The 14,212-nt window shown below is 33.1% G+C and overlaps 1 protein-coding gene across 3 annotated transcripts in view; it reads left to right on the top strand.

The window, feature by feature from the left end:
• sm (heterogeneous nuclear ribonucleoprotein L) overlaps positions 1-14,212 on the top strand; it is a 528,618-nt gene that overhangs the window by 498,724 nt on the left and 15,682 nt on the right. For 2 of the 3 annotated variants that reach the window (XM_069821469.1, XM_069821470.1), the window contains exons 7-10: positions 2,938-3,021; positions 7,100-7,235; positions 11,226-11,439; positions 11,526-11,647. In XM_069821469.1, coding sequence (XP_069677570.1) covers positions 2,938-3,021; positions 7,100-7,235; positions 11,226-11,439; positions 11,526-11,647 — 556 coding nt within the window. The remainder of the gene's footprint in view (positions 1-2,937; positions 3,022-7,099; positions 7,236-11,225; positions 11,440-11,525; positions 11,648-14,212) is intronic. The other variant, XM_069821471.1, reaches the window with a different exon arrangement.

Consider the following 14,212-nt stretch of genomic DNA (forward strand, 5'->3'; position numbering starts at 1 on the left):
AGTAATAAAAAGTGTGTACCTTACGAAATAATAACTAATAATTAATATGTGTTGCGTGCATATTTGTAAAATTATTCCACATTTCACTTTCATTTGATCATGAAATACAGTAACGAAACGAAATCAGACATCATTCCCTTGTGTGATGTGGGACGTTATCGAAGATTCAATCAAAATAAATAACAGGATAAAATGAATTAACAAATCAATCAGTTGTTTATAGTAGGGTATATTAAATTGCCATAGATTACGTTATATATTATTTACCAGTCTATTGAGCAAAAAAAAAAAAAAACTGCTTGCCAAAAAAAAAAGCGAGTTCAAATAATACAAATATGATAACATCCGTGTTAATTCTAGGCCTGAATAAAACAATAATAAGATATTAGTCTCTTGAAAATATTAATTATGTCCATAATTTTACGCGTATAACAGCAAAGTAACAATAAGGATCAAAATATAACGAAAGAATCGTGCAATTTTCGTGTTGAAATCAAATAAATGTACGATATGAAACAATATGAATTTAATATCAGCATTTTTATTAGTTTTGTACGAAATATTCACTTAAGGCACCATGTTAATTGCGATATTTTTTTTTAATTCGTGACAAATGTTACTACCTACAAAAGGCTTTAAATTTAACTACATCGCTCATTCATCTTGCAAACCCGTACTTTATTAAAATGTCCGATTGTGGCACTCTGACATACTGTAAAACGCATTTTTTTTAACTCTTATAATCTCGTTAACAATCAATCTAATAAAATTTTGCATAGAATAAAACTTGTCGGAAATATTTTTAAAGAAGTTTGTTATGTAATATTCTGCTAAAAATCAATAATAAGCGAGATATTACGATTTATTTATTTCAGGCTCTCTCACAACCTCTCTTTTAAAGGAATTATTTTGAATGTTACGTAGTCTAAAATCTAAGAATCAGATGCGGCGCGACGGAACATTTTGTCTGACTGATGATATTTGTCTCCCATTGATTTCTTATGTTGGGGTGCACACAGTCAGACGCGACGAGACGGTCGCGAGCAGACACGAGGAGACGCGGGGAAGAACATTCGATGACTTCTTGGACTTGGTCGCAGACTGATAACTGAAGCGTACTGCGCACGCATTAGTAGCCACGTCCACGTTTGCACGCTTCCACTATTTATCTACAAAAAATATTATTGTTGTGTAGGACACAGTATTCATAATGGAGCTCGATGCAGATAAATTAGTTGTTTTAGTACAGGAAAGATACGTTCTGTACAATCCCACTTTGAAACAATAACACGACAATAATGTGGTTTCTAAAAATATGGGAGGAAATTGCAAATGAGATGATAGCACCAGGCGAATAATAATAATAATAATAATAATAATAATAATAATAATAATAATAATAATAATAATTTGTAGTAGGTCTACTTCTGTGCTCTATACTATCACTCATTATTGTTTTAATATAGTATTTTTCATTATTGTGGGTTGTGAAGTAGTCATATACAAAATGACGTTTGTGCACTATATCAGTAGTATTTAATTTCAACACGCTTTCAGTTGTATAGATTTTTAGGCGTATTAGGTGTTCTTAGGAAATAATAACCAAATATAATAGAATTTCTCATAGACAGTCCTCATTCATTGACGCCATTTTCTAGCTTAGGCCAGTTTTCCAACTCACACAGCCAGCAGATCAGTTGTCGCGAGCAGACGGTGTTACGCTGTCGACATACAAACAAAAATTTCAAAAATGCAATTTTCTGTCTTAGGATAGTTAATTATACAATAATTATTTTCGTAAAAATGAAAATTACCAGAAAAATGTTGCTTGCAGTTTTATTATTAGTAAGATTACTATAGATTCTGTTACATGATTATTTACCTGTATACTACACTAGGTACTTACCAAAAAAAATAAGCGCGTTCAAAATAATACAATTATGATAATATCCTTTTAATAATAGCTATCAGCATTTACAAATGTATCTAAAATGAGTAGTGTACGAGTAATACTGTAAACTATGTAAACTGTAAAAATTGTTTATGTATTGTCGCGCTATGACTTCCTAAGTTAAAGCAACATAAAATAAATAAATAAACAATAATCATAAGATACTAGTCCCTTGAAAATATTAATTCTGTCCATAATTTTACGCGTATAACAGCAAAGTAACACTAAGGACCAAAATATAACAAAGTCGTGCAGTTTTCTTGTTGAAATCAAATAAGTATATCAGTATAAAACAATATAAAATGTAATATCGGCATTTTTTGTACGAAATATTCACGCAATTCACCATGTTAATTGTGGTATTTATTTTTAATTCCTGACAAATGCTATTACATACAAATGCATTAAATTTAACTACATCGCTCATTCATCTTGCAAAGTCGCCTTAAAGAAATGCAGAGTCATTTGTTTTCACTTTATTGTGTCTGATTGTGGCAGTACTAACATGAAACGCATTATTATTTTAAAACTCATATATCTCGTTAAATGTCAGTCCTATCAAAATTTTGCATGGAATAAAACTTGTCGGAAACATTTTTAAAGGAAATTTGTTATGCAACATTTTCCTAAAAATCAATAATGAGCGAGATATTTCGATTTATTTACTTCAGACCCCCTTACAACCCCTCTTTTAAAGGAAGTATTTTGAATGCCATGTAGCCTAAAATCTAAGTGAGCAATAACCTATTTTCATAGAAATCGGGACAGCCATTATCGTGTGAAAAGGTAACGAACATACAGACATACAAACAAAAATTTCAAAAATACGATATTCGGTCTCAGGATAGTTAATTATACAATTTAACATCAAATATTTTTGTGAAAACGAAAATTACCAGAAATGTTTAGCTTACTGTTTTATTATTAGTATAGATAACGAAATTATCATGTATCATTTTTATGAGTTGGTTATTTTTGTATTGTAGTTGCTAAACAAGATACACCAGCATCAGGACGACCTGCCCCACTTCTACAAGAACCTAGGTTCGGTGCAGGCCCTCAGCCTTACCGTAAGTATCTTATGCAATATATTCATTTAACATATTCCTAATCCTTCATATACAGAAAAAGGGAAATTTATTTTTTAAGTCATTATCTTTCAAAGTGAGTGAGTGGTTTATGTTACTAAAATACGAAGTTCTAATAAGTATTTGTAGGCTTCAGTATTAATTCTCTTGTACACCATGGATAAAAATCATAGATCTTACTCGTATATTCATTACATTTTTTGTTATTTCACTTTTAGTCTCCTATTTTGTTTTTATTTTTGCTTTTATTATCCTGCCCTTGTGTCGAATACGAATTTTCAAAATTTCGTTCAATTAGTTGAAAATCCTGTATCATTATAATTCATATGTATGTTGCATAATGTAAGGGGATATTTAAGACAATAAAATGTCAGAAATTTGCGCAAACTTGCAACACGTGTTATTCAGTTCAGTGTAATATTTTTAGTTTTACTAAAACATCATGAGTATTTGGATAAGCTTGCAAAACGATTTACTCATGCTGAAAGACATTGGTAATGTTCTACAGTGGCTCTCATTAATGATTATTCGGTCACCTCTGTTTATTTATTTATTTATTTATTTATTTATTTATTTATTTATTTATTTATTTATTTATTTATTTTTAGTTTTACAAGCTGTGTTAAAAGTATATACAATGCAAAAATGATATATTGCTAATAAAATGAACTCTTTAGATATTAACTTGTAATAAACATAAAGATTTGTTCTTCTCAAGTATAATTTAAATCAAATATATATTTCATCCACTCTTTTTGGATGTTAATTTAATATTCGGTCACCAATTGGAAAAACATGATAGGCTAAAATGAATATTGTATGATAACCTTTTAGCCTTCTTACTTCCTGTAAGCATGTGGCATATTAGAAATAAATTTATCCATGTACTTGGCGGCAGCAATTTCTGTCCCATTCTTCTTGATTTTCGTATCAACTTTTCTTTTGATCTTACTAGTCTTATTCTGATTCCTCTGTCCTGTTAACCCAAAGATTTTCAATTGGGTTGAGATCGGAGAATTGGGTCGGTGTTTACATTGCTTTTGGACAGTTGTATAGGAACAACAGTCTGAGATATACCTAACTTTTTGGCACTTTTCGTAAATTGGTTCTAAGAATATTTAAATAAAAACAGTTATCCTTCGATCTGTCCCATTCAAATTAAACTTGCTTTCATCAACAAATGTAACATTCTTCCAGTAGTTTTCTCATTTATTTAAACAAGTTTTTTTTAAAGTTCTCTAGTTCGTAACGTTTACATTTTAATGTTAAGAAAGTATTAAAATATCTACAATAAATAATGAACAAATAAGCAAAAAGTAATAAATAATGGCGAATAAATAATTAATAGATAAGATTGATTAATCTATAGAAATCATTAATTCCCTAACACACTCGCTAAATACTATAATATAGTCAGTGTCATTCTTCTGGTAGCCATAGCTCATTGTTAGTGCAACTGTTTGTAAGAGTTCTATTCCTACTTCTTGTTAGATTTTTTATTTTCAAAATGAAGTTTCAGAATATCTAGAAACTTTTAGCTTATTAAAACTCAAAACGTAAATGCACAATTAATTAAAATAATGCAGTGTAGAATAGAATATTCCACAGCTATATAAATGCGCGGATTGCTGTTGATATTCAGTTTAAACATGTGCAGAAAAGAACAATAGCTGACATGAGTGTTCTTAAAAAGTTAGTCCAATCAGTGCAATAATCTTAAGTAGCTGTAATATGTTCAGTAGTATGTATACCTTAAAATAAATTAAGTGATTTTGGTCAAATACTTATGTAAATATACATTTAATCTCTACATTCATATCTAATCCCAAATTAAACGTTGAAAATTAATTTACGTTGTATGTAGTTATACGAGTAGTTACGAAAAAATACAGGAGACTATTAAAAGAGGAAGTAACTCAACAGTGCAGTTCCTCCGTGCAGGGAAAGAAATCTTGAGTTAAATGAGTACGCGGTATGGTACGTAAATAAGTTAAAGAATAACCTCTTATTACTAGACTAAAATTTGATGTGGCTGGGACTTAAATTAGCGACAAATTAATCAACTTAATGCATAATCCTCTACTCCTCCTTGGCACACCATTTTCAACCCTCCGAAACTGACGATAACAATAGAAGGGAGACCCGCCCCTGAATCCGCCTGTAAAGCTGTTGAATACTTCTCACACACCAAGGAGTCACTTGAGTTGCCTAAACAAAATCTAGCGTCTTAGGTGAGACACACATTACATCCCCCAGTACTTCTACAGTCTAAAATAAAAACTCGCTGTATCCGTACCGGCAATATATATAGACTCGAAAACATTCATTATGTTCAACTACTGTAGTCTTTAATACACTTTGAAATGCAGGATATAAGATGTCTGAAAACATTTGATTTTTATATCTGGCATAAAAGTAATGGCTGGCATCTCATATTCTTTGCTTAAATGCTTGTAAATTCGTTTCATCGAAAACCATGATTTGGTACCTCAAGAATAGTTGAATTTCAAGCTTACAGACTGTTGTGATATTTCTAATACAAACCTGATAACACAGCACCTCAAGACTGAAGCCTCCAATAATAAGTAAATATCCAAGTTCACCTAAAATTACGATGTCTGTTGATTTTGTTCAGAATATGTCAGTAATCTGTGATGGCCTTATTACGAGAGATCTAACAATTCCAGAAGCTTAAAAGCGTATTGTACTGTTAAGGTCTTTGAATCTACTGTACATTTCCCAGAATCTTATGTTAAGGAGGCATTCTCTGCTTCAAAACAGAAAGTTTTCAAAGACAGTGAGTTACACAGCAGGACAAAGATAGTTTAAATAAACCCTAGCCAATTTTACAGAAACCTGGCAGAAAACTTCAATCGGAGGGTTATCAATCACATACAAACTTCCTACTTACATTGACAATCTAAGATTAGTAATACAAAATGGAAGACAGGTAAAAAAAAAGAGAGAGACTATTGAAAGTTTTGACTTGTAAATACAGACATATATAACCTGTAGTAATACATGCATCTCAAACTTGTATGAACATTTCCATCATGAAGACAAGCGAAAGTATATATTCAGGCCTTCAGATAATATACTGACTTTAATGTGAAACCACCACAACTTTGTAGTTTGTTACATATAATAGATTCTGTTCAAATTTAAACTTCAGAATGCGAAGGTACATTAGTGCAATGAACGATATCTGGACTAAGAAAGTAGTAAAAGAAGTTCTAGACTTCTCAAAAATATGTTAGCCCACCAGTGTCAGCATTTAACCCCATGCCCAGGTGGTCTACAGATGAGACTGTATGCCGATGAAAAACCTTGAAAAAAGAAGTGCAATACAAGTCTGTATGGAGTCTATTCTAACCAAGGATATTTTAACAGTACCCCCTAAATTTTTTTTTCCAACAATAGCACTGAATTCTGCTTATATAATTTTGAACTTCACGTGTGAAGTGTGAGGGCACCCTGTGTTTGATGGTAAATGAGTTGACATTAATTGGAAGATTTTTTTTTTTTTTGCGCACTTCGCAACACAACTGCACTCGTGTATAGTGTAAAGGTACGGTATCTATGACTTGTAATAGTACACTCAACGTTCTGCAAGCTGCTAGTGATCTGGCACAGGATATGTTACAGCAGTATATCCTCCACAAAGCACTGATCGAATACTAAATTTGCGTTTTATTCTTGAGGCTCTGAAGCAAGTCGTGTTAATTTCTTATAAAACTCTTTATAATCTAATGGATCTATTATTTTATATTACATTGAAAAAAAATACGTCACAACTTAAAAATAAGCAAATCTCATTTTGATGTGAGCCACTGTATATACGGGATTAATCTTACTTCACCAGGGCAAGTTTTACTGCTGTGAAATAAATCCTATAAGACTGAATCGTTTTTCTTTTTCACCTTATTGAGTATTTGAATATTTAATAGACGCTTAAATAGTTCATTTCTCTCCTTACTTTTATTGAAAAATCACTCTCCCTGTGTGTGTGCGTGTACTAGGTATGTGTGTATGTATACATATATATCTGCTGTTGTATCAGGCGGTGATGGTATGATACGTGGTGGTGGAGTTGTACCTTCATATGTTGGTGCTCCAGATCGTTACGAAGACGGCTATCAGAATGGTCCTCCTGGCTCATACTCGGAGCAGTACGGAGACAGATACCAGCCTGACAGGTGGGTAGACCAACTTCTTGTTAATTCATAGTTGCTTAGATATATAACTGATATTTTATTGAAATTTATCGCGTTGCTGTTAAATTGTGCATAAAACGTGTCACTTCGATTGCTGTTATGTCCATATAAAATCATAGGTTTTAAATTAAAGCATAAGATATTTGCGTATAAATAATACATTTATCTCTGATTGAGGTTTGGCGCATATGTACATTTATTATCAGGCAGTACATCTCATTTGACGAAATATGTGAGAGGAAGAACAATTGTTTATACAGTATAATCTCAAGTCTGATTAAGTGAAATATGTTACTGGTCAACAGTGTATGCAATAGGGGTGGGGGAAAGGAACTGGCCACCCTACATCATTATCTCATGGCTTAGTTGCCTCATGAGTAGGGAACCGATTTATTTGTGTTAAAAAAAGAGAGATTTAGGACTTTATAAAGTCCAATTTAGTAATTTATATAAAATTAACAATATTGATAATTTTGATTTTAGTAAATATTCCAGTTTAGTTGTAATTTATGTACAAAGAACTGGTGCTGACAGTGAGTCCTTCTGAAACTGAAGACTCAAATTCTATCGGTGAAAAAGACTGATTGCTGATTTGTTAGTTTCATTTCGCATAATGGGGGGGATTGACACGAAACCTTAATTTATAAGCTCTCGCCTAACAGGGCTGAAATGAAGCTGAAAGTAATTTGTAAGCTCTTGCCTAACCTGAACAACCTACCATCCCTTTTATGCTAGGATGGACTTTTCGGTTCCAGGAAATTAGGTAAAATCTTCTTCTCCTCTTTTAAGACCAATATGAAATGAATTTGCCAGACCAGTATAGTGTTTGTAAGTTTTTTCTAGCATTTTTGTAGGTTTTGGACTTTTTTAAATTTTAAATATACACAAAATACTAAAAGTGCGCTTTTCAGACTCAACATGTGTTTTAGGCATTTATAGGAATGATGGGTTCATTTAGACATTTTAGGTCCTATAGAATTTTAATAGGGGGATCCTATGTACATGAAACAGAGATATCAAATAACTTACATCTAGACGTACGTACTTACTTACTTACTTACTTACTTACTTACTTACTTACTTACTTACTTACTTACTTACTGGCTTTTAAGGAACCTGGAGGTTCATTGCCGCCCTCACATAAGCCCCCCATTGGTCCCTATCCTGAGCAAAATTAATCCATTCTCTATCATCATATCCCACCTCCCTCAAATCCATTTTAATATTATCTTCCCATCTACGTCTCGGCCTCCCTAAAGGTCTTTTTCCCTCTGGCCTCCCAACTAACACTCTATATGCATTTCTGGATTCGCCCATACGTGCTACATGCCCTGCCCATCTCAAACGTCTGGATTTAATGTTCCTAATTATGCCAGGTGAAGAATACATTGCATGCAGTTCTGTGTTGTGTAACTTTCTCCATTCTCCTGTAACTTCATCCCTCTTAGCCCCAGATATTTTCCTAAGAATCTTATTCTCAAACACCCGTAGTCTCTGTTCCTCTCTCAAAGTGAGTGTCCAAGTTTCACAACCATACAGAACAACCAGTAATATAACTGTTTTATAAATTCTAACTTTCAGATTTTTCGACAGCAGACTGGATGATAAAAGTTTCTCAACCGAATAATAACAGGCATTTCCCATATTTATTCTGTGTTTAATTTCCTCCCGAGTATCATTTATATTTGTTACTGTTGCTCCCAGATATTTGAACTTCTCCACCTCTTCAAAAGATAAATTTCCAATTTTTATATTTCCATTTCGTACAATATTCTGGTCACGAGACATAATCATATACTTTGTCCTTTCGGGATTTACTTCCAAACCTATCTCTTTACTTGCTTCCAGTAAAATTCCCGTGTTTTCCCTAATCATTTGTGGATTTTCTCCTAACATATTCACGTCATCCGCATAGACAAGCAGCTGATGTAACCCGTTCAATTCCAAACCCTCTCTGTTATCCTGGACTTTCCTAATGGCATACTCTAGAGCAAAGTTAAAAAGTAAAAGTGATAGTGCATCTCCTTGCTTTAGCCCACAGTGAATTGCAAACGCATCTGACAGAAACTGACCTACACGAACTCTGCTATACATTTCATTCAGACACATTTTAATTAATCGAACTAGTTTCTTGGGAATACCAAATTGAATAAGAATATCATATAAAACTTCTCTCTTAACCGAGTCATATGTCTTTTTGAAATCTATGAATAACTGATGCACTGTACCCTTATACTCCCATTTTTTCTCCATTATCTGTCGAATACAAAATATCTGGTCAATAGTTGATCTATTACGCCTAAAACCACATTGATGATCCCCAATAATTTTATCTTCATATGGAGTTAATCTTCTCAAAAGAATATTGGACAAAATTTTGTACGACGTCAACAAATTTCCTTTTCCCAAATAGGAAGTACAAGCTTATAAATTTCGTTATATAATGCGCTTCCACCCTCTTGTATTAATTCTGCTGGAATTTGATCGATCCCTGGAGACTTATAATTTTTCAGATTTTCTATCGCAATTTCGACTTCAGAAAGTGTGGGTTCGGGTATAAATGGCTCAGCAGTTTGTATTTCAATTTCGTCCCGATCATTTCTATTTGGCCTATGTATATTTAACATCGAGACGTAGCAAACAAAATTGATACAGAACTAGAAATCCGTTCCCTACTCATGAGTGATGTCTTATTGATGTCACGAAGTTCCAATCAGTCTTCGGACAGTTGACTAAACAACAGCAATAATAATAATAATAATAATAATAATAATAATAATAATAATAATCTTTTTCTTCCTATCAAATATTAAGCCTGGTGGCCTGTTACAGTCTCACTCCATCATTTCAGTAGAAGGCTCAAAGATCTTGTTTCTAAAGAGTGGTAATTTAGTGCTTGGCATGGTTAGTAGTAGTAGTAATAATAATAATAATAATAATAATAATAATAATAATATATTATTATTATTATTATTATTATTATTATTATTATTATTATTATTATTATAACAGCAGTTTAATGTTGTTGTTGTTGTTCTTGTTGTTGTGAAACTGACAACTAACTGTTTGCAATATGCACTGTACATCACCCCAAAGCAAACATGCATGAGGTACTTATAACCACAAGAAGATCAATTTTTGAAGCTGGTTTGATTTAAGTCTCCTAAGATAGAAGTAAATAATAACAAAATAAATTATGAAAATTACATTTGAATTTATAATTAGTTAGAATATTTCTGAGAATGAGAAAAAGAGGAAGACTAAAATCAAGTTGGTTATATGAAATTCTAAAAGAAATTTGAAAAATGAAATAATGCAAGAGTAGTATATAAAAACAGTGTTATGAACATAATATATGATACAGTACACAACATTACGTTAGATGTTGTCATATAAGGAAATTTCAAAGAAGGAACAGGAAGTTCGATTATAACTTCCAAAGTCAGGCACGTATACTGCTCAAAAAAAAAATAAATAAATAAAAAAAAATAATAATAATAATAATAATAATTTTGTGTGGAATTTGTAAAGTGCTAGATGAAACTATAATATACACAATTTAGAGTTGTCTCTTGTTTATCTCTGAACAAAAGTGTGAAATAATACGACAGAATTTGTTCATGGATCCACAATATAGAGATATTTACAAGTCGGTGCAATAATAGATTGAGATAAAGGGTATGAAATAAGCACACCACATTATCAGGCAACAGAACTTTCAAATGAACCAATGACTACAGACAAAAATGTATGACCCAATAATCCCAGAAAGTGTGCACAATAACATCAGATGTAAATATTGTAACAACAATTATAGCTGAGAATGCCTTGAAATATTATAAGCATCTGACGATTAAATTGTAACACTCACACAGACACAGACAAGAAGAGAGGCAGACAGACAGACTGACTGACTGACCATTAAGGAATCTAGTGCAGAAGAGTTATGAATTGACTGATACTCTGTGTTAGGTATGCTATGAAGCCAGAGTATGGCAGGGAGCCGTTGCATCCAACTCCTCCACGACCTGGCTACGGACCTCCTGCAATTCCACAAGCTCCTGGAGGACCTAATCCATCAGGACCTCAGCAGGGGTCAGTAATGATGGTATATGGACTGGATCCTGAGAAATCTAATGCAGACAAATTGTTCAACATATTTTGTCTGTATGGGAATGTCCTGCGTGTAAGTATAAGCCTGTTTAGAATTGCTTATTGTTCATTCATACTTAAACACTGTATGTGTGAATAATGGAATGTGTTGTCTTGCAGATAAAATTTCTGAAAACAAAAGAAGGCTGTGCCATGATACAGATGGGTGATGGCTTGGCAGTGGAACGATGTGTACAGAACCTGAACAATGTATCTCTTATGGGTTCCAAGCTACAGCTGGGGTAAGTAAATTACCCATTTGCTAGTTACAAATTCTCGTGAAAATATTTTGGATGGGTGGGTGGGTGGGTGGATGAATAAATTGATATTTTCTGCATTGGTTATCATTGTTCAGGAAACTTATTTGGCTAAGTTTTTCAGGAAACTTATTTGGCTAAGTTTCCTTGAAGGTTGATTTTATATATTTATTATTAAAAAAAAACCACAAATAAGTAAGTGTTTCTGAGAGATATTTCGCTTTCCCCAAACTAAGGCTGATTGTAAGTATTTTTTGTGTGCTACATGAGGTTTTTCATGAAAATGGTAGTTACAAGGATTAAGTTGTGTGCTTATATTGATTGAGGTACCTTTTGGGTCATTCTGCATAACCTAGATCAGTTGTCGTCATTCCTTGACTCTCGAGTCAACTTCTTAATACACAAGCAGGGTGGAGGGGTAAGCATGATCTCCCTCCCCTTAGCTATCACTTGTTTGTTCAACGTTAAGCAGTTTGGGTATCCTCTCCCACCTATGTTTCCCTTTGCCGTGGATTGCGGGTTGTATTTTATATGACGTAATATTTGCCGACCACTGACCTAGACTTATGTGTTTGAGCTCGCCCAACTTGTGTATATTAATACTTCAACCGTCAGGTGTTGTGTTGGTTCATCACCAGAGTTTCACTGCATCCATTGAGGTTGAGAAGACATGAAAGTTGACTGTGGAACAAAATCCTGAGCAGTTTATGGAATGATTCGTGATAGATGATTACTTTGTGTGTTTTATTTATACCTAGTACACTCATCAAATAACACTGCGTAACAAACTTTAACTTCTTTTTTTGCTCTGAGCATGTGATAAATGTTGTCTATATATTTTGAACCTCCTGAATACGAATATGACAATAAAAACAGTTCTTGGTTACGGTTTTTAAGAAATTTTCGAATTTATATCTATTCAAAATACTGCGTTATATAATGACAATAAGGTTAAATACTCACTGTTCAGAACATTACAGCTTTCTTTTTCTGCATTTTGTTTTATACTGGGCATTAGATACATCACAAGCTAAAGTCCAACAGTAGTCTGCTAGCATATTGGTACTCCACTGTTCTTGGTATCTTTTTTCCATAGTTGAAATTTCTTGATGAAAGCGCTCACCATGCTCATCACTGAAATCACCACAATTCTCGGGGAAAAAGTCATTACAGTAGAGAACATTGTTCATTTTGGAATAGAATGGAACATAAGATTCATGCCGAACATGAAATGCTGTCACTCTGACATCTTTTGCTAAATAATTGTAGGCCTAACCCTTTAGTCTAGAAGTTAATAGTTGTGCTTTAGATTTACTAAGATCCAAATCTCTAACTAAATTGTTTAGTTCTCCTTGTGTCATTAAATGATGCACTGTTGAGAAACTACTTTCATATTCGAAGGCTTCAGAAGGGCCAGCTTCTTCTTCGGATGATGAAGAAGAATCATGTACGAAATTAGTTGGAGGTTTTGGCACAAGCAATTCGGAATTGTGAGGGACAAATCGGATGACTGATGGAATGTTTGGATAGGAGATTGTATGTTTGCTTATAGATGTCATACCCTGTACTGGTAGAGTCAAACAAAAGTTGTTGTTGTTTTCTAATGCCAGGCATTTGACAGTAAAGTCATTTGACCTCTTGCACTCCAATATTTTTCAAAGATATTGTCATGGTTAGCCACTGACGCACAGATTTTGAGATAGAGTCAAACAAAAGTAACAATCTGTATTATGAATTGTTGATTTCCTCCAGATCATCGGTATGGCAAACCTCATGACTCGATTTTTTCCCTTTAACCAAAATTTTAAATTTGAGGTACAAGTTTTGCAACAGACATTAGGAGCCCATTTTTTTTTTTTTTCAAAATCGCCTGCTTTCCACCTGAAATATAATTCATATGCTTTTTTTTTTTAGTTAATGGGGTAAATTTGCACATTTGTTTAACTGGAACGAACTCACCACAAATATAGCAGAAACTGTCGGGTTTTGTTAACACACTTACGAGACATTTTGCACTTACGGGGTATAACATAAACTATTAATTATCATTAAAGCACACTTTAAAGAAATGCACGTCTTACACAGAATACTAACACCACGGAAATATCCTGGTAAACTGAAACGATTTCATATGGCGAACCTGTTTCTCCCCCTCCAAATGGAAGCGAAAGGGGCGATAAAACAATTTCCGCTTGTAGAAGTGGTTTTGACAAGGTTCTCTATTGAAAAATATAAACTACAGTAATGTAATTAAAGCCCACAGTAAAAGAAATACACATCTCAAGTAAAATCATGTAAATTCAAACGAATTCATACTACGCACCTGTTTCACCTCCTTCAAATAGTCTTGTAAAAGGACAATAAAATAATTTCCGTTTCTTCAAGTGCTTCTAACATGATGGCCTACATACTAATATTGTTTTCACATAATGGGTCGTCACATTTGTAAAACAAAATAGTTATGCACGAAATATGGTGATTTTTTAAATCAAATGCATAAAAAATTAATTATATTGTGCATCTCGAAAACCCGAACTGCTGGAACATTTT

The sequence above is a fragment of the Periplaneta americana genome, chromosome 3 (genome assembly GCF_040183065.1).
Source record: "Periplaneta americana isolate PAMFEO1 chromosome 3, P.americana_PAMFEO1_priV1, whole genome shotgun sequence".
Classification (NCBI taxonomy): domain Eukaryota; kingdom Metazoa; phylum Arthropoda; class Insecta; order Blattodea; family Blattidae; genus Periplaneta; species Periplaneta americana.